Below are 26777 nucleotides of genomic sequence, written 5' to 3' on the forward strand. Positions count from 1 at the left end.
CCTAGTGGGAACTAGTAGAATAACTGGTCTGGGGCGGCGGCGGTTCCTCCTGGCCCTGTCCGTGAGAGGCTGGCTTGTGCCCAGGAATGGGAGGTTTACCGTAACTCTGGCTGTTCTTACTAGCCACAGAAATGCCCACTCCTGCTCAGCTCATGGCCTCAGTGACATCTTGCGTCAGTGAGTTCCACAGGTAAACGATGCAGCGTCGGCCTCCCCCTTCCGCTGGCTGTGCCCTGCTCCCCGGCCCTGCCTGCAGTGTCTCCAATGCCCTCACCGTGGCCGCGAGGACTCGCTGGGGTCGCACTCACATTTTTTTCAGGTGTGGGAGGTTTTTGAAGAGCCCCGTGGCCTCCAGGACCGAGATCTCGTTGCTGTTCAGGCGTCTGGGAGTGGGGGAGGCGGGGAAGAGAAGAACAAAGACGCTGACGATGAGGCCCAGGCAGGGCTCGGCCCCCCCGGAGGAATAAAGGAAGCCCCCTGCCCCCCCACAGCTGTGACGCATGCAGCCCCCTGGACCGGGCGGGGGCTCCGGCAAGGCGAGTGCGTGTGCAACAGACAGACAGACCCGGGGCAGGACGCCCAGCACGCGGGGAGCCGCCGGGGGCCCTTACAGCTCTGCCGTGGCCTGCGGGATGCGCTCCGGGAGCTTGGAGAGTTTCAGGCTGGAGCACTCCACCACGCTGGCCTCACAGCGGCACTTCGGGGGGCAGCTCACGTCGCTGCTGCACTCGCGGTTCAGCTGCTGATCCTCCGTGCCTGCCACGAGAGACACGCCGGGGAGGCCAGGACGCCAGCCACCGCCCTGCGGGGGGGGCAGGGGGGCGGGCTCTGGGCGGGGGGGGCTGGCCTGCCACAGTCCTGCCCCAGTGCAGCGAGGTCAGCAGGGGGCAGCGCAGCCTGCCGCGCATGAAGCTGCACCTCCTGCTCCCCCGGGGTTTAGGAGCAGATGCCATTTCCCTGCAGCGATCAAGCCCCCGGGCCGGGGGGTTCAGGGCCACCCCTGCCCCACATGGGAGTTGAGATCGCAGCCCCCAGCTGCTCTCTGCTAGAAGCCCAGGCAGTGCCCGGCAGCCAGGCGTGGGGAGGGGCCATGGCTGGTTTTCTTCTCTCATTCAGCCTCCATCCCAGCCCCTGCACCAGCCCCGTGCCAGTGTGTGGCGCTGTGTGGGGCGTGGGCCAGGCTGGGTTAGGGCCTTTGACTGCTTAGCAAAAGGCCATTCGCCCACCTCTGGAGCCGGACCCCAGGGTGCCAGCAGCCGGTGGCAATATCTGTGCCAGGCCGGAGAGCCGGGCCATGCGAGTCCTGCGGGGCACTGTACCCAGCGACTCAGAGCCCAGGTACCCGGGAACCCAGTGACTGAACCTTGCAGGACGTCACACGGCAAACCACAGCCCCTCCGAGAGAGGCCCATGGACAGTCCCTGGGCAGACACGTCCCCTCAGCCCCGGCTCCCGCCCGCAGGGCTCTGCTCGGTCCTTACCTGGGATAAAGTACTGCTCCTTGGCTGCGGAGAGAAAGGCACAAACACGTTAGCGGGGCAGCCTGGCGCCGGGGCCCGCGTGGGGAGGGGGACAGCTGGGCACAGCCAGTGGTGCCTGGCGAGATCTCCTCCTTCCCGCCCTCGGTTCGCTCAGTGAGACAGGCTCTGGTGGGCTGGCACTCAGGGCTCGAGCCCCGGCTCTGCCACTGACCGACCGGCTGAGCTTGGGCAAGTCCCTCCAGCTCCGTGCCTCAGTTTCCCCTCCTCCCTTGCAGAGCAGGGTGTGACGTGGTGTCTGCGGCGCCCAGCACCCCACGGCTCTGTCAAGGCCACGATAGCGGCGGGGGGGACGGATGCTCTGGTTCCCCAGGGAAGGGCCCGGGGCTGGCAGAGCAGGAGCTCCATGCCCCAGCTCACCCCTCTGCCTGCTCAGCACCCAGGGGGCACCGGCCCCTCGCTCCCTTCACTGACGGGGCCAAGATCCTGGAGGGACCCCAGCTGCCTTCCGGGGTCTAACAGCAGCTCCCCGATTAAGTGCCTCCGTGCCCCAGCCCCGGGTCCCGCAGTGGTAGGGGGCAGGGAGGGCCCTGGACAGAGGAGATGGACTCACCTGAGCAGCGAAACTTCTTGCTCTTGATCTGGCCGATGCGCTTGTTGGCCAGGCGGCGCGGGCTGGCGCAGCGGGCACCGCTGGTCTCAATGGGGTTGGCGCGCAGGAAATCCGCCAGCCACCGCAGGTGGCAGTCGCAGATGAAGGGGTTCTGAGCCAGGTGCCTGGCGGGGGGGGATGCAGAGGGGAGGAGGGTGAAGCTGGCCCCAGCACTGAGCGTTACTGGCCAGGCCCTGAGCTGGGGGTGCCGGCCCCACATGGGCAGGGCCCTGGCTCGCAGCTGGGCCCAGGCGGGTAGCGTCAACCCCAACAGGGCTCTAGGGACTCTGTGGGTAAATCACAGCAACCCCCGGCCTGGCCCCTCTGTGCTGCCCTGGGGCCTGCAGAGCAGCTCATGACCCCCAGCCCCAGCTAGCCCTCCATGCTGCCCCACCGAGCCCTGCTGCGGGGCCTGCAGCACGTGGTGCTGGGACCCCCCCAGGTTCCGCTGACTTACCCGGTTCCAGGGTTTTATTCCCCCCTCAGCCCCGGGGGAGCCCAGGATCCGAGGGCATGAAGGCCCCTTTGCCCACCCCCCAGGCTGCACCTCCTGGACCAGAGCCTGCCCCACGTGGGCCACGCAGGGCGGGGCAGGAATCCCCCCGAGCCTGGGAGTTGGTGGCTGGGCGGGGCGGGCGCTGCCTGGCACTCACAGCGTCTGGATGGCCCGCAGGGGGGCGAAGGTGCCCTTGGCCAGGCCCTGCAGCTTGTTGTCGTACAGCGAGAGCAGCGAGAGGCTCTGCAGGTCCCCGAAGGTGTCAGCACGGAGGCAGCTGATCTTGTTGGCGTTGATGAGCCTGGGGGGGCAGGGAGACGTCAAACAGAGACGCAGGCCGGCCCTGCTCTGGGCCCTGCCGGGGCCAGCCCGGGGGGGCACCGCAGACATCGGGGCTGGCACTCCGGGCTCCCGAGAGCAGAGCCGGGCAGACCCCAGCCCCTGCCCGAGCCGCCGCATCCTTACAGCAGCTGCAGCGCGTGGAGTCCCCCGAAGACGCCCCTGGGCAGGTCTGTGATCTTGTTCCCATACAGCACACTGGAAAAGACAGAGCCCGTCGCTCGCACGCAGACCCATGGGCATCGGCCTGAGCCCCCGGCCCAGCGAACAGGGATCCCCACAGGACCCCAGCCAGGAGCCCCGCAGCCCCCAGCTTTGCCGACCCCCAGCACGGGCCACCCCACGTTGCTGGGGCCCCAAGCCTTGGTCCTGGCCAGGGATCTTACCTCCGCCTCCAATCCAGACCCACCTCCCAGTGCGACGGGCTACCCTCAGCCGAGGGGCCGCGGGTCGGGAGTGAGGGGTGTTGGCGGAGCAGCGGGGGCCCAGGGCTGGGGCTGCGGATCGGGAGTGAGGGGCCTTGGCGGAGCGGCGGGGGCCCAGGGCTGGGGCTGCGGGTCGGGAGTGAGGGGCGTTGGCGGCGTGGTGGAGGCCCAGGGCTGTGGGTCGGGAGTGAGGGGCCTTGGCGGCGCGGCGGGGGCCCAGGGCAGCGTGGCTCCGTAGCGGCTCCCAGGGACCGTGTGACGATCAGTGAGGCTGGAGGTCGTGATTCCCGGGGCTCTGGACGTGGCGAAGCCCTTGGCCGGGGGCGGCCCGGGGACTCACAGGGAGTTCAGCGAGCGCAGCCCCTGGAAGGCGTCACGTGCGATCTCCGAGATCTGGTTGTTGCTCAGGTCTCTGCAAGGCAAAAGGGGAAATGCCCAGCGTTGTCTTCCCTCCCCAGCCCCCGTCCGCCACACCAGCCCCGCCCAGCTGCAGCCCTGGGGGGCCCAGAATCCCACTGCTCCCCACAGCACCCCATGGAGGGGCCAAGTCTTTGCCCAGTCGCCCTCCACCGGGCGGGGAGGGACAAGGTTGTGGGATGGCTAGCCGCCCTGGGGCAGAAGATGGGTCTCTCCCCCACGGGCGCTGCAAGGATGACAGGGGTTATGGGGCCGTGGCAGGTGCCCTGAGGGGAGGGTGATGGGCTGGCGGATGGGCTCGCAGGAGTGGGGCTGGGGGTGGGTCAGGAGGCAGAAGCTTCAGCTGTTGCTCTTGTGAGCTGGCCAGTTGTGAGTCCCAGTCCTTAGGGCTGGCAGGCCAGCGATGGGGGCAAAGGGGGAATTGCCCAGGGGCCTGGGCAATGTAAAAGGGCCCGGGGAGGTCCCTGGAAGTGGCACGGCCATGCAACAGCCTAGTTACCACTGTGCAGGTGCTCAGGGAATCCACCCAGGGACCTGCCGCAGCTGGGGGTACCCCTCCCCCAGACCCCACCTAGCCCGGCCCAGCCTGGACACAGCTGGGATACCCGAACTCTGGTGTGGTGGGGGCGCCCCTCCTCAGGCCCGAACCCAGCCCCAGCCCTGCTGCAGGGAGAGAGAGCTGGGGCGGGGTGGTGGTGTCTTCTCTCCTGCCGTAGCCCTAGGGCAGCCTGCACCCCAAACCCCTCATCCCTGGCTCCACCCCAGAGCCCGCACCCCCAGCTGGAGTCCTCATCCCCTGCACCCAACCCTCTGCCCTGGCCCTGAGCCCCCTCCCGCACCCCAAACCCCTCGGCCTCACCCCCACCACATGGATTTTGTTATGTGCACGAATACGGAGGTGATGTGTCACACAGGGTCGTGTCCCACCTCACCTCCATATTGGGGCACGTAACAAAATTCATTCCACACACAGCTGGGAAACATTCGAGGGAACTCGGCAGTGGGGCCGTTTTAAATTGCCCGGCTGGGCCACAGGCCTCCTAGGTGTGCGGGGTGGTACTGGCGGCCAGTGGTGCAAGTAGAAATAATTTCTTGCCAGTACTGCACTCATGGGAGGGACACAATGGGGGGCACGTGACCCTCCATGTGACCCTGCCCAGCCCCAGGTCCCCACGCTCTCCCCGTCCCCTCTGACACCCCCGTTACCTGTCTACAATTTAACAGAGGCAGGTGTAAAATGATGCTCTGGGTCCCTGGGGCCACCTGTACCTCCAGGTGTCATTGAGGGTCCAGCAGCCCCCCACATTGAAGGAAAGAAGGCTAGGGAGGACAGTCACCCCACTTGCCGGTAACACAGTATCAGTGCCAAACTAAGCTTCTGCCAGCCTGCCTTTACCAGCCCCTGTGCCTTTGACGTAGCCCTGACCAAGGTAAAACAGCCGGGCACATGCTAACGAAGGCTTCCTTTAAGGTTGTTAGCATAGGGATTGTGCTGTTAAGAATGAATGGCCCTCGAGGCACAGCCCTGCCCCCCAGCCATGTCCTCTGGCGGGGCTCCGTGGGCGGGTGTTGGAGCTGCTGCCATGGGGCCGTCCGGTGGCCCCATGTCTTCCCAGCACCCCTTACCGGCTAGAAACCTCCTGCAGGTTCGGGGGCCCGGGGGGACGGCTGTCCTGGCACTCCTGCCAGCGCGGGCAGCCGGGCGGGCACGTGGAAGCCCTGGCTGTGCCGGAAGAGCGTGCCCAGCAGCGCAGCCAGCCAGGGCCGCTCCAGGCACCAGCCAGCACAGCTGCAGCCCCGCCCGATGTCAGGTGGCCCCTTCTAGGGGCCCATGGACTGTTCTGCCCTGGGGCCCGGAATTGGTGTGGGCGGCTCGGAGGGCTGGTTTCGCCCCACAGGCGCCCTAAGCCCCATTGGGACCTGCTGCGTGAGCCTGGGGCAGAGGGGCCCAGTGCCGGGGGCCCCGCCCTGCCCGCTGTAGCGGGGACTCCACTGGGTGGGGAGCTGAGAGACCACAGGGCACCCAGGACAGGACCAGAGCCCCTTGGGCTCCTCACGGGCTGAGACTCCAGAGGCGGCAGCAGGGACGCGGGGCAGGCGCTGGGGGCAATGGGGCAGAGGCACGGGGGCAGTTCCGGGCACGCCCAGGGTCAGGCTCGGGGCACTTACATCCGCCGCAGCTTCTTGTAGGGCGAGAAGGCACCAGGGGGGACAGATCTGATCCCGTTCAGCTCCAGGCGTCTGTGGGGAGACAGAAAATGAACCAAACCCGCCCGTCCTGCTGGCTGCCTACTGCAGCCTGGCCTCTCCCTGCAGGGGGCGCTGTGGGGAGCACAGGGGGGTGCTGGCTGTGGGGGGAGCTGCCCCAGCCCCACCTCTCCCTGCAGGGGTGCTCTCCGCGGCGCAGATTTGCCCTGGGCTGGCTCAGCTGGAGTTCCCGATGGAGATTCGCTCTAGTTACACTTTGGGCGAAGTCCTGGGGGAACAGGTGAGCAGGGCCACTGCCCCCCCGGGGGGAGGGGGGGTTGTCGGGAAACTGGGTGTGATGTTATTGACATAATCTGTATAGATCATCGTTGCAACCAAAGTCCTGTAGTGGCACCAAATCTTGTATAAAGGGGGTCAAATGAGGAGTCTAAGACGAGGTGATGGTTGGCTGGTTATGATTATGCTGCCTATATGTGGGTATCATTTTTGTAGTTGAAGTTATGAATATTGGCTCTGTACTGTCCGTAGTTCAAACTTGTGCTCTGCTTCTGGGGGACACCCCAGACAAGTTGGTGTCAGCTCTGCCTAGCCTGCTGGGTGGCTCATTAAGGACCATCAGCGACACAACTGACCCATTGAGAGAAGGCAGACACGCCTGGGGACTCAGCAAAGTGTGCAGGGACCTGCCTATGGACAGAACTCTGAGGTGTTTCCAGGCCGTGTGATGGGCAGCTTGTCCTTGGGACAAAGAAAGCAGAGACCACATGGCAAGAGACTATAAAAACCTGCTGCAGCTCCTCCATCTGGTCTTCAATCCTGCTTCTGACCTCTGGAGGGACTTTGCTGCACTGAAGCTTTGAACCAAGGACTGAAAGACCCACCCCAGCTGGGGATGTTCTCCAGAGACTTGATTTGAACCTGCAGCTTATTCCATCACTGCTGCAAGCCTGAACCAAGAACTTTGCCATCACTGTATGTCATTGATTCCATTTCACCACTTCTAGCTCTCGCGTCTATCCTTTTCCTTTTCTGAATAAACCTTTAGATTTTAGATGCTAAAGGTTTGGCAACAGCGTGATTTGTGGGTAAGATCTGATTTGTACATTGACCTGGGGTGACGGTGCTGTCCGTGGGAACCCGCTGAGGTCACTCAGTCTGGGTGAACTGCAAACAGACCGGGGCAGACAAACCCCACACGCTGGTGGATATTCCAATACTTAGAGTTATCAAACCAGCCCAAACCAGCCTCTGTATCACCTCCCTGGGTACTCAGACGTCCACACGACGCAGTGCCCTTAAAGTGCCAGCCTCAGGCCCCCCTCCAGACACACCTGTCAGATACGAGGATGGTTACCGAACATCTTATCTCATCCTATAAAAGAAAAGATTCTCCAACCCCAAAGGATCTGCCACACTCCCAGGTCCAATGATAACTTAGATCGTACCCAAAATACACGCTAGAACCAATTCTTGTTAACTAAACTAACATTTATTTAAAAAGAAAAGAGAGAGAATTGGCTGAAAGATCAATATACAGGCAGACTTGAGTTCAGTTCTTGAGGTCCAGGTACATGGCAGAGATGGTGAGTGTGTAGTGGCCAAAAGTCCTTTTAGAAATAGTCCACAGGTTACAGTCCAGTGTTCGTATTCAGGGTGACTCCAGTCAGCGACTGAGGATCTCAATCCTCATGGCTCAGGGTTTCCCCTTCTTGAAACCCAAAGCAGATCTGAGATGAAGAAGGACCATGTCCCAGGGTTTTTATACATTTCCAGCAGCCTCTTGGCCTGAGAAAACAATCGGCTTCACTTTCCTTCTCCCAAACACCCTGGCAATTAGCACAGGGTCATTTATCCATTAACCGTTCAGACACAGGTTACCACAACCTTCAAAGAGGCACATAGACAACAATACTATGTCACTCAAGTGTCTTCCTAAATGTTAATCCTCCCTTTTTGGTCTTTGAATCAAAGCCATAGCCATAGCCAAGCCTCGTTTGCTGACATCACAAGCCCTGAGCACACAGCTCCCCTTCTCTCTCTCACCATGCCAGCTGCATTTCACAGCTCTCTCCATTTCCATCTCTTCCTAACCAGGCTTTAAAGTTCGGGGCCGGGGTCAGGTCAGTCTGGGAGTTCATTAACTCTTTCTGGCCCTGTCACCTTTCAATGAGATATTATATTACACTCATAACATCACACCTGGGTCTGGGGCTTGGTCCTTTGGGATCGAGGGAACCTTTTCTCTTTTACTGGGGTATTGGTTTTCATAACCATCTGTCCCATAACGAGGGGCACTGGTGGGGAGACTGGGAAACTGGAGTGTCCAGGGGGAATTGCTTGTGTGACTTGTGGTTAGCCAGTGGGGTGACACCAAAGTCCTCTCTATCTGGCTGGTTTGGTTTGCCTCGGTGTGCACAGAAACCCCAGCATGGGGCTGTGACTGCCCTGCTCTGAGCAGTTTGCCCTGAATTGGCACTCTCAGTGGGGTCCCGCCAGAACCAGCCTCATTACACCGGGCAACGGGTTTGTCCAAGGGCCGGCTCCAGCCGGCTCTAGCGGCACCACCCTCCTGCAGCCAAGGGCTGCCCTGAAGAGCGACTCCTTTCCCAGGCGGCAGCCACACGCGAGATGTGACACGCCTGGCATGGCCCTGGCCGCCATCGGGAGCCGGCCTGTTGTGCGCCGACGCCAGGTCGGTGTCTGCCGGGGGCTCCCTGGGCGAGCAGGATGCCCGGCTGTGAGGATGTGACGCAGCAGGGACAGGGGAGTGTTGTCCTGGGAATGTGCCCTGGGGATGGGAGACCTGAGCCGGGGGGGGGGGGGGGGGGGGCGGGGGGGTGACACCTCTGCCCAGGAATGTGAAGACAGGCTGCAGGAGAGAGCCTGCTGGGGGGGTTTAGTTTCAGTTTGGGGCTGGGTGTGGAATGCAGGGATCCCCAGGGCTGGGGTCCAAGCTCCCTGCTCTCCCAGAAGGACTTGACTGAGGGGTCCTGGTTGTACCCACAAGCTCTGTTTTGGACTGTGTTCCTGTTGTCCAATAAACCTTCTGTTTTACTGGCTGGCTGAGAGTCTCAGTGAATCCCAGGAAGAGGGGTGCAGGGCCTGGACTCCCCCACACTCCATGACAACTGGTGGCAGAGGTGGGATGTACTGCACCCCGTGAACGGCGCTTCCTGCAGTAAGTGACTGGGGAACAGTCAAACGAAGGGGGATTGACGGGGACCAGGCGTGCTGAAGATTCAGAGAGAGACGGTTTCGGGGGGCGGTTAACCCCTGGGAGTGTGTGACCAGAGAGAAGGACTTTTGCAGTAACAGGGTCCCCTGGGGGATTGCAGCGAGTGGTCCCAGGGGCGGAGGAGTCTGCAGCTCGACCCTGGCAAAGAGGTGGTGACCTCAAGAAGGACTGGCACCCTAGGGGCTTTTCCTGGAAACCGAGGAAAGCTGCCCGGCCTGCGAGTGGCCAGCAGGGAGATGTACGCTAAACGCCTGAAGAGCGACCTGGTGGAGCTGGGCAGGCAGAGGGGGCTGCGCATCGGGAGGTCCACCAAGGAACAGCTGATTGCCCAGTTGGAGGAGAGGGATCGCTTGGATGACCCGATCCCTGTCCCTGAGGGAAGGCGCCTGGCAGACGCAGCGTGGGCCCTGGGGCCTAACCGGGCTGGGAGGGGTCAGACTGCTGCTGAGGACATCCCGAGACCCTTCCTACCTATGCCTGGGGGAGGGGTTGGGGGAAGCCCAGCGAATACCGAGGGCACCCTGACCCCAGCAGCCAGCAGGGGATCCTCCCGGCGGAGCTCCCCATCCCTGGAGCGGATGCGGCTGGAATGGGAGAGGGAGATGAAAATGGGGGAGCTGGAGGATCATGAAAAACAACGTCAGCATGAGGAGAAACAACGTCAACATGAGCGTCAGGAGAAGGAGAGGGAACGTCAGGAGAAGGAGAAACAAAGGCAGCATGAACTGGAGCTGGCCAGGCTGAGGAGCAGTGGGGCCCCGGCTGCGGTGAGTGAGGGGGGACCCAAGACCGCAAGGAGCTTTGATAAGTGCTTCCTGGCCCAGCGGAAGGAGGGGGAGGACATAGATAGCTTCCTGACGGCCTTTGAGTATGCCTGCGAGCTGCACAGGGTTGACCCTGCAGACAGGCTCCAGTTCCTCACCCCCTTACTGGACCCCAAAGCCGTGGAGGTGTACAGCCGAATGACAGGGGCGGAGGCAGGGGACTATGAACTGTTCAAGCAGGCCCTGCTCCGTGAGTTTGGGCTGACCCCCGAGATGTACCGGAGAAGGTTCCGGAGTCAGCGTAAAACGCCTGAGGTCACCTACCTACAACTGGCCAACCGGATGCAGGGATATGCCCGCAAGTGGACAGCTGGGGCCCGAGCTAAAGAGGACCTGCTGGACCTAATCGTACTGGAGCAACTGTATGAACAGTGCCCTTCCGACCTGAGGCTGTGGCTGGTGGACAAAAAGCTCGAGAACCCCCAGCACGCAGGGCAGCTGGCCGACGAGTTTGTGAACAGTCGGTCGGGGGGTAGCCGGGAGGAGTCCCAAAAGAACAAGCCCCCCCGATGCAGAGAGAGAGTCACCATGGGGCCTCCCAGTGGGGAAATAGGGAGAACCCCCTTCCAAGGGGAATGCCTGGCGTCGGGCCCCTCCGACCCGCTTGAGGGGACCAACGTGACCTGAGCTGCTATCACTGTGGCCAGAGAGGCCACGTACGGTCCCAGTGCCCCGGGCTCAGGGACAAACTGAGCAGACCCGATGTGACTCCGCAGGGAGGGGGGAGCGTTGACCTGGGAATGTGCCCTGGGGAGGGGAGACCTGAGAGCCTGTCACCTGAGCCAGGAGGGAGGGGGAGGTAACACCTCTGCCCAGGAATGTGAACAGAGGCTGCAGCAGGGAACCTGCTGGGAGAGTTTAGTTGGCAGTTTGGGGCTGGGTGGAGGAACACAGTGAACCCCAGGGCTGGGGTCTAAGCTCCCTGCTCCCCCAGAAGGAGTTGACTGAGGGGTCCTGGGTGTACCCACAAGCTCTGTTTTGGACTGTGTTCCTGTTGTCCAATAAACCTTCTGTTTTACTGGCTGGCTGAGAGTCTCAGTGGATCCCAGGAAGAGGGGTGCAGGGCCTGGACTCCCCCACACTCCGTGACACCGGCGCCCGGCGAACACAGGCGGGTCTGCTCCCTCGGCCCCACCCGGCCCTGCAGAGCCGTCCCCGGCCCTGTCCCCTGGGGGTGGGGCTGGGCCCAGCTGCTGCGCCCTGTGTCGCCGTGGGGCTGCGGGGGGTCCGGCGGGGGGCACTGGTGCACTCACATCTCTGTCATGCCCTCGGGCAGGTTGGCGGGGATGGCCGTCAGCCCCTTGCCGCGGCAGTCCACCACGCTGTTGCTGCAGGTGCACATGGCGGGGCAGGAGCCGGACGAGAGGCTGCAGACCTGGGCGTGGGAGGCGTCCGTTTGTCCTGCCGGGGAAGCAGAGCAGCGGCCCAGTGAGACGGGGACATGGCCTGGGCAGGGGCAGGGAGCTCGAGGGCGTGGCTGGTGCTGGGCCGGGCGGAGACGCAGCATCACCCTCACCTCACCCCCCAGGGCACCAGCCCCCCGGCAGCCCAGAGCAGCTCCCTCCCCCCAGGCAGAGCCCCTCGCAGGCCAGACACCCCCCAGGCAGGGCCCCCCCCCGCAGCCCAGACCCCCCCATCCAGGCAGAGCCCCCCACAGGCCAGACCCCCCACCCAGGCAGAGCCCCCCGCAGGCCAGACCCCCCGCCCAGGCAGGGCCCCCCCTGCAGCCCAGACCCCCCGCCCAGGCAGGCCCCCAGGGCCACAGCAGCCCCTGACCTGAGCAGCTGAAGTCGTGTTTCCGGAGCTCGGGCAGGCTGGTGCCGCGGAGGGGGGGGGGCCCGGCGCACTGCGTGAAGAGCCCGATGGCGGGGCGCTGCTGCAGCCACCCCGCGAGCCAGCCCAGGTGGCAGTCGCAGAACAGCTGGTTGGAGTGGAGGCGGCTGGGGAAGGGCAGAGGGTCAGTGTCAGGGTCTCCCCGCGGGGACGTCCCCAGCCGCCCGTCCCTGGGCTGCCAGCTCCTGCGGAGCCCCCAGCCGGGCCTCCCAAGCGCCCACAGCCCAGCCCCCCAGGGCCCACGGCCCCAGAGCCCACAGCCCCAGGGCCCACGGCCCAGCCCCCCACAGCCCATGGCCTCAGCCCCCCAGAGCCCACGGCCTCAGCCCCCCAGAGCCCACGGCCCAGCCCCCCAGGGCCCACGGCCTCAGCCCCCCAGAGCCCCAGGGCCCACGGCCCAGCCCCCCAGAGCCCACGGCCTCAGCCCCCCAGAGCCCACAGCCTCAGCCCCCCAGGGCCCACGGCCCAGCCCCCCAGGGCCCACGGCCTCAGCCCCCCAGAGCCCCAGGGCCCACGGCCCAGCCCCCCAGAGCCCATGGCCTCAGCCCCCCAGAGCCCACAGACCCAGCCCCCCAGGGCCCACGGCCCACGGCCCAGCCCCCCAGGGCCCACAGCCCCAGAGCACACGGCCTCAGCCCCCCAGAGCCCACAGCCCAGCCCCCCAGAGCCCACAGCCCAGCCCCCCAGAGCCCACGGCCTCAGCCCGCCAGAGCCCATGGCCCAGCCCCCCAGGGCCCACGGCCCCAGAGCCCACAGCCCCAGGGCCCACAGCCCAGCCCCCCAGAGCCCACAGCCCCAGCCCCCCAGGGCCCACGGCCCAGCCCCCCAGGGCCCACGGCCCCAGAGCCCACGGCCCAGCCCCCCAGAGCCCACGGCCCCAGAGCCCACGGCCCAGCCCCCCAGAGCCCACGGCCTCAGCCCCCCAGGGCCCACGGCCCCAGAGCCCACAGCCTCAGCCCCCCAGAGCCCACGGCCCAGCCCCCCAGAGCCCACAGCCCAGCCCCCCAGAGCCCACGGCCCCAGAGCCCACGGCCTCAGCCCCCCAGAGCCCACAGCCCAGCCCCCCAGGGCCCACGGCCTCAGCCCCCCAGAGCCCACGGCCCAGCCCCCCAGGGCCCACGGCCCCAGAGCACACGGCCTCAGCCCCCCAGAGCCCACAGCCCAGCCTCCCAGGGCCCACGGCCCCAGAGCCCACAGCCCCAGGGCCCACGGCCCAGCCCCCCAGAGCCCACGGCCTCAGCCCCCCAGAGCCCACAGCCCCAGCCCCCCAGGGCCCACGGCCCAGCCCCCCAGGGCCCACGGCCCCAGAGCCCACAGCCCCAGGGCCCACGGCCCAGCCCCCCAGAGCCCACGGCCTCAGGCCCCCAGAGCCCACAGCCCCAGCCCCCCAGGGCCCACGGCCCAGCCCCCCAGGGCCCACGGCCCCAGAGCACATGGCCTCAGCCCCCCAGAGCCCACAGCCCAGCCCCCCAGAGCCCACGGCCCCAGAGCCCATGGCCCAGCCCCCTAGAGCCCACAGCCCAGCCCCCCAGGGCCCACGGCCTCAGCCCCCCAGAGCCCACGGCCCCAGCTCCCCAGAGCCCACGGCCCAGCCCCCCAGGGCCCACGGCCCCAGAGCCCACAGCCCCAGGGCCCACGGCCCAGCCCCCCAGAGCCCACGGCCTCAGCCCCCCAGAGCCCACAGCCCCAGCCCCCCAGGGCCCACGGCCCAGCCTCCCAGGGCCCACGGCCCCAGAGCCCACGGCCCCAGGGCCCATGGCCCAGCCCCCCAGAGCCCACAGCCCAGCCCCCCAGAGCCCACGGCCCCAGAGCCCACGGCCTCAGCCCCCCAGAGCCCACAGCCCAGCCCCCCAGGGCCCACGGCCTCAGCCCCCCAGAGCCCACGGCCCAGCCCCCCAGGGCCCACGGCCCCAGAGCACACGGCCTCAGCCCCCCAGAGCCCACAGCCCAGCCCCCCAGGGCCTACGGCCTCAGCCCCCCAGAGCCCACGGCCCAGCCGCCCAGGGCCCACGGCCTCAGCCCCCCAGAGCCCACGGCCCAGCCCCCCAGGGCCCACGGCCTCAGCCCCCCAGAGCACACGGCCTCAGCCCCCCAGAGCCCACGGCCCCAGCTCCAGGGGCGCACGGGGACCCCGGGAGGGGCAATGGCTGAGCTGCGGCAGGCAGCACCAGAGCGTGGGAACAAAGGGGGGGCCAAAAGCTTCTGCAACGCGCTGGGTTGGAGGCAGCAGCACGTCCCCCCCGGCCAGCTTCCCCCCCACGTGTCCAGCCCAGCCCCGGGGCCCTGCCCTCCACCCATCCCCCGGGACCACCTGCCCCCACAGGTGCTGGGATTAGGGGTGAGGGAGTGCGGGGGGGCTGCAGTGCCCCCTGGCTTGACTGGGTTCCACCATATCCAGGGGTTACAGCCTGGTTCAATGGCCCTCAGCCCCCCACTGTGCTCCCTGCTCCAGCCCCCGCACCCATCCCCCCATCCCCCCCATACTCACAAGGTCCGGAGTCTGGGCATGTGGTTGAAGCTGGACACGGGGATGGCGCTGATGTTGTTGTTATTCAGTGTCCTGCAGGAGGCGACTGAGATGGGTCAGGGCCCCCCACTGGCTGGGACAGACCAGCCAGAGCCCCCCCCCCCCCCATGTCCCCCCGCCGGGACAGACCAGCCAGAGCCCCCCCCATGTGTCCCCCCGCCAGGACAGACCAGCCAGAGCCCCCCCACGTATCTCCCCCGCCGGGACAGCCCAGCCAGAGACCCCCCCCACACATGTCCCCCCGCCGGGACAGACCAGCCAGAGCCCCCCCCACGTGTCCCCCCGCCAGGACAGACCAGCCAGAGCTCGCCCCCCCTCACGTGTCCCCCTGCCGGGACAGCCCAGCCAGAGCCCCCCCCACGTGTCTCCCCCGCCGGGACAGCCCAGCCAGGCACCCCACCACACATGTTTCAAGTTGCAGTGGGGAAGGTTTAGATTGGATATTAGGAAAAACTTTTTCACTAAGAGGGTGGTGAAACACTGGAATGCGTTACCTAGGAGGTGGTAGAATCTCCTTCCTTAGAGGTTTTTAAGGTCAGGCTTGACAAAGCCCTGGCTGGGATGATTTAACTGGGAATTGGTCCTGCTTCGAGCAGGGGGTTGGACTAGATGACCTTCTGGGGTCCCTTCCAACCCTGATATTCTATGATTCTATGATTCTATGTCCCCCCACCGGGACAGACCAGCCAGAGCCCCCCCCACGTGTCTCCCCCGCCGGGACAGCCCAGCCAGAGACCCCCCCCACATGTCCCCCCGCCGGGACAGACCAGCCAGAGCCCCACCCCAAGTGTCCCCCCACCGGGACAGCCCAGCCAGAGCCCCCCTCCCAGTGGGGACCCCCCAGGCGAACAGACAGACGCACAGACGGGTCCGAGTGGCTAGGAGGAGCCACTTGGCTCTGGCTCTGAGAGGCTCTTGGGCGAGTGCAGGGGGCCGGGGAGGGGGCAGATGCTGGGGCAGGGCCCACACGGGCTGTGTGCCCAGGGCCAGGGAGTTCCCGACCCCCCCCCCAGCTCCGTGCCCCCTGCTGCCCGCACTTGGGGCTGATCCCCCCCCCACAGCTCTGCGCTGCTGGCGACTGGGGCTTGGGCTGAGCCCCGGTTTGCTCAGCGAGGCTTGGCCAGGCTGGCCACCCCCAGACAGCCTGTTCCCGGAGCTGGCGCCTGGAGGCCGGGCAGGTGGGAGCCCCCCACCCCTCCCAGGACAGCCGAACTCATGGCTCCGAATCCCGTGCCCCATGCCCGCCCCACTTACAGAACCTCCAGGCTCCGCAGCGCGCGGAAGGCCCCGTCCTCGATACAGCTGATCTGGTTCTTGTCCAGCTGCCTGCACAAGAAAAGGGGACCCAGCTTTGCCGAACAGACTCCAGGCCCCAGGACAGTCTGCAGGCCGGGCCGGCGCCCTGAGCTGGGCAGAGGAATGCCAGGGCCCAGAACAGCCACAGCAGGGGCTGCGGGTTGGGAGTGAGGGGCACTGGCCGAGCTGGGGGGAGCCCAGAACAGCCACAGCAGGGGCTGCGGGTTGGGAGTGAGGGGCGCTGGCAGAGCTGTGTGGGAGGCTTACGCAATATCTGCCCCCATGGGGCCCCCTCCTGGCCTGAACTAAGCAGATATTGCCCCAGGTGTGCCCCAGGGCAGGGCTGGGGACCCTGGGCACCACCATGCCTCCTGGCTGTGAGCCCGGGGCTTTGCCCAGGGGCCGCCCCCGTGCCATGGAGACGTGGCTCTCCCGGGCTGAGCCCCCCTCGTTGCCACGCTTGGTGGATCATCCTGCCCCTCGCTGCCCGGCACCATGTGCCATCGGTCACAGCAGGCAGAGGGGGGCAGGCTGCTGGGGCGTCCTGCTGCCCCGTGCGCTCCCACTGCAGAGGATGGGAAGGGCCGGGTGGTGCAGCGCTCGGCCATCTGCATCCCTGGGGAGCAGCAGAACACGGGACGCCCCAGGGACTCACAGCTGTCTGCATCCAGAGACCCGCCCTTCCCCAGCTGGACTCCCCACGCTCCAGCACCCCCAGCGTGCGTGATCCTGGAGCAAAGCACCGGGGAGCCCCTGGCCCAGTTCCGTGGCCCATCCCGGAGGGGAAGAGGAGCCAGGCCAGAGGGGGGCTGGACCACGGCCACTCACAGGTTCTTCAGGTCGGTGGCTCCGCGGAAGGCTTTCCTCGGCACGGCCTGGAGGAGGTTCTCGCTCAGGTCCCTGGGGAAACAAAATGTGGGCGGTGAAATCAGCGAAGCCCTGAAAGCAACGTCCCCTCCCTGAGAGTGGGGCACGCGCCGGGGGAACCGGGACGCGTCGGGTCAGCTCAGTGCCCACGGCTGCTATCGCCAGGCCATAGGGCAGGGACAGCGCCTTCCTAGCGGGCAGCATTCAGCATTAGCGATCAGTGTGATAGCTGGGGCCTGCGACCCCAGGACCTGCCTAGCACACCCCAGAGTATCTCCTCCTGCTTTAGGGGGCTTGGGGAATTTGGGACTTCCCGTGTGACCCCCGGACTGACACAGGGGCTCCCCCAGGACTCTCCGGGCCAGGCTACGCTGCAGTGAGGTAGGTTAATTCTGCCATTACACTGCCCGAAGGCCTGGGGTGGGCACTGGCAGGCAGGTGGCAGAATTCGTCCCTCCACCTGGCTCCTGTCTCTTGTGCTACGTCTACACTGCAGTGCTCCAGGGTGGGATCCACCTACGCCGAGGGGGGGTCGCTGCAGGTAACCCTGTGTGATGAAGCGGGACTGTTCTTAATGTTTCCTCTGAATAGTGTGGGGGTGCCTCAGTTTCCCCTAGGCAGTTCTTAAGTATCTAGTGGGTGCGGTAAGGGTGTATGATCCTTGCAGAGCCCTGGAGGGCAGGTGTGTGCAGGGGTCTGGACACAGAGAATGGCCGACACTCTGTTTCCTGGCAACTGATGGTCTGGGCCCTTCCCCCTGCAAGGTGAGAGCTGAAGGGTTGGAGAACAAAGGAATAGGGTGACCTCCTGGCCCAGGAAAGGGACAAAGCCCAGAGGAGGAGGGGCTGGAGGGAGTTTCAGTTTGGGGCTGGCTGGGACATGGAGTGAAGGGCAGACGTGGTTGTCTGGCTCCCTGCCCCCCAAAATGGACCCAGCTGAGGGGTCCTGTTCTCTGCACCTACAAGCTCTGTTTTAGACCATGTCCCTGTCGTCTAATAAACCTTCTGTTTTACTGGCTGGCTGAGAGTCCCCTGGGCTCTGGCTCAATCCCATATGCACCAAAGCCCATTCAGGGCTCAGTGCAGACACCAGCGAATGGCCCCAGGGCAGGAGCTGCTCTGTCCTGGCTGGCAGGGGCACCAGGAACACGTGGGCAGAGCCATGGGCAGTCCTCAGCAGGAGGCTGGCCAAGAGCCATCCCGTGCAATGGGATCCAGATTCCAGAGCACACGGACACCACCTGGTCACGCTAATCGGAACTGAATTCTCCCAGGCTTGTCTCAGAACCACAGATCTGGCGGGGGCCGGGCAGCACTGACCGGTTGAGAGCCAGTGAGAGGCAGAGACACCCAGGGGGATCACGGGGAGACTTCACTCCTCCCGCAGTCCTGACCCCTGGGGACTGGGAATGGCACCCCCCCGGCAGGCAGCGCTTTAAATCCAAACCAAAGAGGAAACGTGGAGCAGCTTCCTTGCAGCCAGGAAGGGTCTGTGGCCCCAGCAGCCACTCCCAGCCCAACCATCTGGAGGGGAGCGGCTCCCAAAAGAAATCGGGAGAGGGGGCATTACGGCTGCTAAGCCCCTTAGGGCGCTGATCTCACCAGCCCCAACACAGAGAGCTAGCTCCCTCCGAGCTCTCTGCTGCTCCTGAGTCAGCCAGGCGGAGATGGACAGACAGACAGCCCCGCTGTAGGTCAGGAAGAGCCAGTGGGGCTGGGCCCAGGCCCTGAGCAGCCAGTGACTTGGAAAGTTGTTTCCACAGAAGACTCTGACCTGGCCTCCCAGGGAACCAGGGGATGGAGGAACAGGGGCGCCTGCAGCCTCCCCGGGCTCGCGGCCAGGATGAACGCTGGTCCAGGATGGCTAAGGGCAAGGTGGAGCTGCATGGAGCCGGGGCAGGGCATGTCCGAATGGATCTGGATGGGACACGTTAAGAAAACCAACCCGAACAGGAGCCTGATTGGCCTGCACTGTCCCTAGGCCATGTGACCCAGGATCAGCGTCCGCCCCTCCTGGGATGTCGCCAATCATCCAGGCTGTGCGTTGAAGGAGAGGCGCTCTGCCTCAGTTTCCCCATCAGTACAACAGGAACGATGGTCCTGCCCTGAGGTTGAATTTGCAAAGGGCCTTGCCAGGCACAGCTTCCCTGGGACTAGGAGGCAGCAGGTCTCCCAAGGAGAGAGGGGCAGGCTGCCTCGGTCCCCCAGCAGTGACGCAGGGGGGAAGATTGGCCTTCAGCTCCGAGAGCCAATCCAGGGTGCACAAGGGGGCAAATCCAGCGTGGGGGACATGGGGCCAGAGCAGAGGGGCCCCTGCCCCAGAGCAGCCGGGTGTTCAGGGCTCTGTCTGCAGGTGGGCGCCCGCAGGCCCAGCGAGCCCTTGGCTGGCCGCGAGCAGCTCTCAGGGACACACACGGGGCGGGCAGGATGCCGGGGCAGCGGCAGGGAAGTCAGAGGAAAAAGCTCTTTTGACACATCGGAGCCCTTTGGAGAGCCGGGCCCTGGGCCTCGCACTAACCGGCCATGGGCGCAGGTGGGGTTTTAAAGGGCCTTCTAGCTCTGTGAGCGCTGACCTGCAGTTCATGTTCTGCCCAGGGGGTGGCGCTGACAGGCTGTCCTGGAGCTGTGGGGACAAACCTGGGTAAATTACCTCGTCCCCCCAAAGAAGAGCCCGGGGATCTGGGGGGGGGGCCTCGTCTCTTTCACCTACAGCCCTCGGTCCAATAAACGACAGAGCCATGGGTGTAGACAGGATCACAAGGCTCACCTCGTCTAACCCCCCAGCTGAGATGCAGGAGTTATTGGGTCTAAACCATCCAAGCCAGATAGCTTGTGAAGTCCCCACGCGTCTGTTCCACTGTCCTACTGCTCTTGCAGGTGGGAAGCTTTTCCTGAGATTGAATCTAAATCTGCTGTGCTGGAGTTCGAGCGAGTTGCCTCGTCATGCCCTCTGTGGCAAGAGAGAACGACCTGTCTCCCTCTTTTTGACGGCAGCCTTTCAAGTGTTCGAAGGCTCTCATGTTCCCCTGCAATCTCTTCTCTTCCAAGCTAAACATACCCAGTTCCTTCAGACTTTGCGCCCTGGGGAATACTGACGAACGAGAGGAGTCAGGGTAATACGGAGCCCCAGACCGGAGACACTGCAGACCCCTCCAGAGTCCAGCACAGCACGCCCCACAAACACTTCCCCCGCGGGAATCGCGTGAGGAAAAGTGGGCCTTTTAATGAAAGGGCTTGTTCCTTGCTGGTTTCCTTTTCTTCCCTGATTTCATTTCTTTCCCAAAGTTTTCAGTTATTTGAGGAAGAAAAAAATGTTTTGTTTCAAATGCATTTTTTGCACAAAAAATATCACTTCCCACCCAGCTCTATTCACACCCCTTCCCGCCTTCTCTTTGACCTCCAGAGACAGTCGCTGTGTCCTTAGCACGCCCTGTCTCCAAGCTCCGACTGGCCCAGCCACAGCGTATCGCCTCCTAGTGGGCACTGTCAGCACTGTGCTGAGCGCGTCGGCACTCAGCCGTTCCAGGCCACCGCAAGCGTTTGCTCAAAGGCTGACACCCGAGATTGACGTCTGACATCTCAGCCCCCTGCGATGTGCCCGTGCCGAAGGAATCCAAAGTATGAAACGCCAACAAATGGCCTGACCCTGCCTGTGAACCCCACTGGAGAAACCCGCCCCCTGAAAACGTGCGCCCATCGGCACCTCCCTCCCCTGCCCGCCCGCCTTGAGTCTGTGGCAAGTCTGTAATTCCGGGGGGTCTGTGCAGCGATGAGGCCTGATCCTGAGCGGGCCCCCGGGCGCTGCTGTGACACGTGTGCTAAATAACCCTTCCAGCAGACATGCCTCGGAAGGGCGCTTGGCCGGCAGCTGTCTGGGAAGGAGAGCAGCAGCCTCCCTGCTCTGGCCACCAGGGAGCTGTGACAATTCATTGCCCTGAACATCCGGCTAATCCCCGGCGCTAGCTGGGTGGGCAGCGAAACCTCCCAGCGAGACTCTGGCAGGGAGGGGCTGCAGCCTCTCCCCGGGATGGCTCGTGTGCCCCCGGCTGCTTTGCCACAAGCTGTGAGGCTGCCCAGGCCACGCGCCCCCCACGCACTAGACGCCAGGCAGGGCTCAGATCTGGGGGCCGAAGTCCCGCCCCCACGGCCGGGGCGACCCCTGCAGGGACGCTGGGGGTTCCCGTCTGCCCCGTGCACAGGCCCCATCCCACACTCAGCCAATGGCCGGCACCGCAGCACGGCTGGCTGCATGCACCAGCTCAGCCCCCCACGGCCTCTATTCTGACTGCTGGGGCCCTCCGGTCTGTTCCCAGCGCTCCCTGCCGGGCAGCAGAGGCCATGTCCCCCAGAGGGGCTGCTCCAGGGGGCTCTGTGGGGTCCTGGGGGGTCAGGCGTCTCAGAGAAGGCCGGGACTCAGGAATACCACAGACTCTGTGCATGTGAGCGTGGGCGAGGCGCGTGGGCCCAGATCCACTTGCACTGCCCGGGGGGACGACAGCACATCCTGCCCTGCGCTGGGACATGCAGCTCCCTGGCGAGAGCAGAGCTGGGCCACATCCTGCAGCTTCCCTCTGTGCTGAGCTGCCTGCCCGAGGGTGCTGCCCCGTCCGCTCGCTGCTGGGCTGCGGCTGCAGGATAAAGCCCTGTGCTGCCCAGCTCCATGGCAGATCTTGGTCGGGGCGCCCCGGGGAAGCCTGCAGCCCCCCGCGTGCTGCCCGGCCTGGCACTCAGCGGGGCAGCAATGGATAACTTCACTAGGACACGGCTTCCCGGCGGGGAGCCCACTCCAGCAGACAAAGCAGGCAGGCGAGACCAGGCAGGGCTGTTACCACAGCTCCGGCTCCGGGCTAATCCTGCTTTCACACTTTAACCTGATTGAGTCTTGTTTGGAGAGCCCAGCGGGATTACAGCAGGGTGCAGCGGGGAGGTAATTGCAGCCTGGCGGCCTGGGCCTTGCGTTCTCTGATCCCCGCTGGCTGCTGGCCGGGCAGCAGAGACCTGGCTTCAGCTGCGAGACGTCTCCTTGTGGCATGGAGTTCCCCACACCCCGTCTCCCAGCGCTGGGCGGCTGGGCCTGGCGGGCTCCCCTCCCCATCCCTGAAATCAGGGGCCAGATCCCCACTGGGCACATCAGTGTCACGGCTCCATGGAGAGCCCCTCCGGCAACACTGAACCCCCCGGCCACAGCAACCCCAGGCCAGCGCCCACCCCCTGACCACGCTGACCCCAGGCCAGCACCCCTTCCCCCGGCCACCCCGACCCCAGGCCCATGCCGACCCCAGGCCCACACGGACTCACAACCTCCCTCCCCACGGTCCCAGGGCTCAGCATCCCAGACATGCTCATCTCCTGGGGGACCACAGCGGCTGGGCCAGCCCTTCAGACAGCAACGCGCGGTCCCCCGCAGCTGGTGGCTCCAGGGGTCACGGCCCAGCCCTGCTTCTCCCCGACCTCCGCCCAGCCCCCCTACACACAGCTCTGGTTCCCTTGAGGGAGGGCTGGGGCCAGTCACCCCCCCAGCACCCCAAGATGGGCATACACCCCCTGCCCCCCGGCGGGCGGAGCCCAGAGCAGGAACGGCGGGATTTCCCCCGCACCCGCACCCACAGCGCGGCACGCAGCCTGCACAGGAAGCCCAGAGCCGGGGCGAAGGGTCCCGTTAACCGAGTCGTGCGGAGCAGCCCCATGAGCAGTCCCCTGCCCCCCAAACAGCACGTCAGGGCAGGCACGTCACAGACTCCACCTGAGCCAAGCGGATGGGTCACTGGTGCCAGGCACAAACCATCGCTTCCAGAGTCCGCAGCGGGGGGCTGGGCCGGAGCAATCTGCGGCACGCTGGCCCCCAGCTTCCCGAAAGCGCAGCGCTGGGCGTGCCTGGGGACCCTGGTTGCAGCGCGCCTGCCGGGGAGGTGGTGACAACTCCTGCGGGATCTCAGGGTGGTGGCGTTCCAGTGGGGCGCGGGCGGCCGTGAGCCCAGCCAGCGAGTGCAATCCCGTCTGCACGGGCAGGAGGCCGTGGGTGTGAATCCCGGGTTGACTGCAGTGGGGGATCACACCCGCCCTTTGCAAGCCCCTAATTCTGAAAGCCAGGCTCTGAAGTACCAGATCCCAGGTCCTGCCACACACACAAAGATGGCTCTAGGCCACCTCTAGCTCCCTCGCATCCTGGGCACTGGCTGGACTGAGCTCCTGGCCTGGCAGCCCTCCAGGGGCAGTCAGCAATTGCTGGAGCACAGGGTGCTCCCGCCTCGTCCCCTACCCCAAACGCGGGGCAGGTGAGGATCAGGCCCTGACTGCAGAGCCAGTGAGATGCCTCCCTTCCCCTGGTATTACCCTCCGTGCCAGCACTCTGTGCCCCTGCGCCCACGGCGGGTCTCCGCCCGTCCCCTGCCTGGTGCCAAGCAGGGAGCAAGGCAGGACTTGGCCTCCCTCACAGCTGGCATCTGAAATCGTCTGCTGCCGGCTCCCCATCCTGCCCCCGCCCCGAGCGCTCGGGGTCTCTCCTCCCCCCTGCACTGGGCCCTTCACATCCCCCTGCTCCAGGCGGGTCCAATCAAATGGAATTTCTATTGCTCGTTAATTCTTGCCTCGCCAGGCCTGTGTGCTGGGAACTCGTTAGCATCCAGCGGGCGCACAGCTCCCGCTCAGCATGGGCAACACGCTCGCGAGCAGATCAAAGGCATTAACCCTTTTGCTGCTGCCAGGCTCCTGCTCCCCAGACGAAAGGCTGATGCACCACGGCTCTCTGCTCATCCAGCAGGCCAGTTCTGTCAGCTTCGGTACTTAACTCCTTCATGCCCCCCATGCCGGGGACAGGATGGCCCAGCTATACCCCAGGAACTTTCCAGGCCTGGAGCAGGACGCTGCGCCCGGCTCCTCTCTGCCCTGCCAATGAGTGGGTGCCAACGCTTCTGGAGCAGGGGGGTTTCCAGCCTTCCCGCCAGTGGGGCTGGTCTGGGGAGAGGGACCCAGCTTCCCTTGGAGCCCGCCCCCCCAGAGAGGGGGATCTGCTGGGTTTAGCTACAGAAGTGGGGCCAGAGCCCACCTTCAGCAGCATCAGCGTCAATCTGCAGTGACCCCCAGAGAAGCCAGCGGAGTTGCACTGATGTACGGGCCAGCAGGACCTCACCCGGGCTGCCTGCCTCACACAAACTGCGCCAGACACTGCCAGAACAGAGACCGGGTCAGCCCAGAGGCCATCCAGCCCAGCGTCCCCTACGCCAGAAGGCAGCACCAGCTGCTGCAAAGGAAGGGCATGAACCTGCCGTGGCAGCTCTGGGACCACTGACTAAGGGGGAGCTAGTCAGGGGTTGGCACATGGCTGGATGCAGGAGAGGTTACAGCCCCATCTAACGGGCCATCAGATGGTCTCATTATCCACAGAAATGTCCAGTCTTTTGCTGAATCCCACTGATCCCCAGGCTTCAATGCCATCCTGTGGCAGTGAGTTCCACAGGCTAACAGCGCAGTGCACAGAAATGCACTTTGTTTTCTCAGTTTTAAATGAGCCGCTGTTTGATTTCCCACTGTTTGTTTATAATGAGACTAGGTCAGGCCAGCCCATCAATTATTCATAGCTAATGGCTCATGGCCGCCTAACAGCTGTGCAACGGCGCAGCCGAAACGGGCCAACCTCCTCATTGTGGCCAAGGCCTGAGCAAGCGCCGGAGTCTGAACACCCCTCTTGCCCCTTGAGGGGGATCCAGCAGGGCAGAGGGAGCACACCAGCAGGGGCTGGGGGAAGCCAGGTCTCCTGGAGCCTAGGCCCTCTTTGGTCCTAAGCTGACGCAGCACCTGGGGCCCCCAGGGACGGTGCAGGGGGCTGAGGAAGGAGATTCACTGAGGGCCAAGTGCAGCCTTAGCGTAAGGGGGAGCAGCGCCGCTGGTTGCACGGGATGTCATGCTCTCTTACCCCAGGACTGATCTGGGCCCCGCCAGCATGTCCCCCCCCGATCCCTGAGCCACGGCGAAGGCTGCAATTAGCACAGAGGCCGCACAGCCAATTGTGCGAGGCCGTTTCACAGCTGTTGGTCTCCCTCTGTATCTGGGGGGATGCAGGCAACAGCTGGCAGGCAGGACTGGGTGGGGGCGGGGCTGTCTGCAGCCGGTAGCCCTCTGTGCTGCAAGCAAGCCCCTTCTCGGGGAGCGCGGCCCTCGTAGGGGGCCCAGGCAGAGGGAGGGTGTCATGGAGTCCCCGGGCGATGCTCTGGAACTGCTCCCCATGAAGCCAGTCAGGACTCCGGGGCAGTCGCCTTTCTGTGAGCAGCCTGTCTTCAGGACACACAGCTCACACAGCTTCCACCTTCCTGGGTCTGACCTCGGAGCATTCAGCATCCTCTGCCCCTCCGTGCACTTCCACCAGCGAGTCCGCTCAGCCAGCCAGTAAAACAGAAGGTTTATTAGACGTCAGGACCATGGTCTAACACAGAGCTTGTAGGTACAGAGAACAGGACCCCTCAGCTGGGTTCATTTTGGGGGGCAGTGAGCCAGACAACCCCATCTGCCCTTCATTCCATGTCCCAGCCAGCCCCAAACTGAAACTCCCTCCAGCCTCTCCTCCTCTGGGCTTTGTCCCTTTCACGGGCCAGGAGGTCACCGGATTCCTTTGGTCTCCAACCCTTTAGCTCTCACCTTGCAGGGGGGAAGGGCCAAGGCCATCAGTTGCCAGGAAACAGGGTGTCGGCCCTTCTCTGTGTCCAGACCCCTGCACACACATGCCCTCTAGGGCTCTGCAATGATTACACACCCTTATCCCACCCCCTAGAGACTTAAGAACTGCCTAGGGGAAACTGAGGCACCCCCACACTATTCAGAGAAAACATTAAGAACAGTCCCACTTCGTCACACCCTGCCCCTTCATCTCACTCGATGGCCAGGCGACCTCAGGGGCACAGGGGCTGGGATGAACGGAGCTCGTTTCATAAGGGCGATTTGGCCCTTGAGCTCAGCGGACAGGAGGATTGGCGTGGCCGGCTGGGAACAGCTGCCAGTTTGGGAGAAGTCCGGGTGAGCTTGTGCCCAAAACCCCAGACCTCACCCCTGCCCCACACCAGTCTGCTCCTGTCTGTGCCCGGGCTCGGCTACGTATGCGAGGTCCATCTGGCAGGCTGGCCCATCACCCACACCCCCGCCTGCAAGGGGGCAAGTCCGCACAGCTCGAACACAGCCCAGGTGCCCCTGGTTCCCATCCCCAGGGGCTGGGCACGCTCATGGCCACGTCTGGCGTGTGTGTGGGATGGGAGGACTATCCCTGCTGCTGAGCGCCCAGCTATGCCGCAGCGACCCTAGGAGCGTGGAGTAGGTCTGGTTAACTCAAGCTCGTTAAGGCCGTGGGAATGGGAGGGGTAACTGCTGTCACTCTTGTACTCGTCCCCCTGCCTGGGGGGTTCAGCACTGCTGCAGCGTAGTTGTCATGATCCGGGATCAGAGCCCCGTTGTGCCCAGCCCAGGACACCGCGAGGGTCCCTCCCCAGAGCTGCTCCCACGTGCCGCGTAAGGCAAGAGGCCGCAGGCTACACCAAGCCCAGGAGAGTGGGAGCACAGGGGGATTAGGAATGAGAACCCCCAAGAACCCCAAAGGGCAAAGCAGGCTGCTCCCTAAAACAGAGAGGCACGTTCAGCCCCCTTGCCCTAGGCTGGCTGGCTGCAGAACTGCCTGCTGCTAGGCCCAGCTTGCCCGCTTCCCCCAGAGCCCCTGGCCTGCAAGGAAAACCCCGGGGGACTGAAAGTGACAGACCGCGAGTTTAACACTGTTTGAATGGTTTCAGAATAGCAGCCGTGTTAGTCTGTATTTGCAAAAAGAACAGGAGGACTTGTGGCACCTTAGAGACTAACCAGTTTATTTGAGCATGAGCTTTCGTGAGCTACAGCTCACTTCATCGGATGCAACCTTCAGCACAGACCTCCGCCACTTGAGCTAGCAGGGAAACTCCCTTCTCTGGCGGCTCTCCTCTGGGCAGCCCAGCCCCATGCTCTGCGAGTGCCTTGCACTGAGCTGGCACGGCTTGTACGGACGCCACGCTCAGCGCCTCTGAAAACAAGGCCCCTGCACTCTGCAGAGAGGAGACAGGACCAGGAGCTGGGACATCTTAGCGCAACCCTGCCTGAAACTCCGGGCCGGACGCAGTGACAGCGCAGCGGGGCTTAGCAGAGAGTTTGAGACGATGCCAGACACTTCATGC

The 26777-nt window shown here is 64.7% G+C and overlaps 1 protein-coding gene across 1 annotated transcript in view; it reads right to left on the reverse strand.

Annotated features, from left to right (window-relative positions):
- The window catches only part of SLIT1 (slit guidance ligand 1), a 137745-nt gene that overhangs the window by 27343 nt on the left and 83625 nt on the right, over positions 1-26777 (reverse strand). The window contains 13 exon segments of the mRNA XM_073354611.1: positions 309-383; positions 612-756; positions 1482-1505; positions 2092-2255; positions 2784-2927; positions 3092-3163; positions 3731-3802; positions 5977-6048; positions 11328-11475; positions 11851-12014; positions 14396-14467; positions 15689-15760; positions 16559-16630. Coding sequence (XP_073210712.1) covers positions 309-383; positions 612-756; positions 1482-1505; positions 2092-2255; positions 2784-2927; positions 3092-3163; positions 3731-3802; positions 5977-6048; positions 11328-11475; positions 11851-12014; positions 14396-14467; positions 15689-15760; positions 16559-16630 — 1296 coding nt within the window.

This window comes from Lepidochelys kempii, chromosome 7, assembly GCF_965140265.1.
Source record: "Lepidochelys kempii isolate rLepKem1 chromosome 7, rLepKem1.hap2, whole genome shotgun sequence".
NCBI classification, from domain to species: domain Eukaryota; kingdom Metazoa; phylum Chordata; order Testudines; family Cheloniidae; genus Lepidochelys; species Lepidochelys kempii.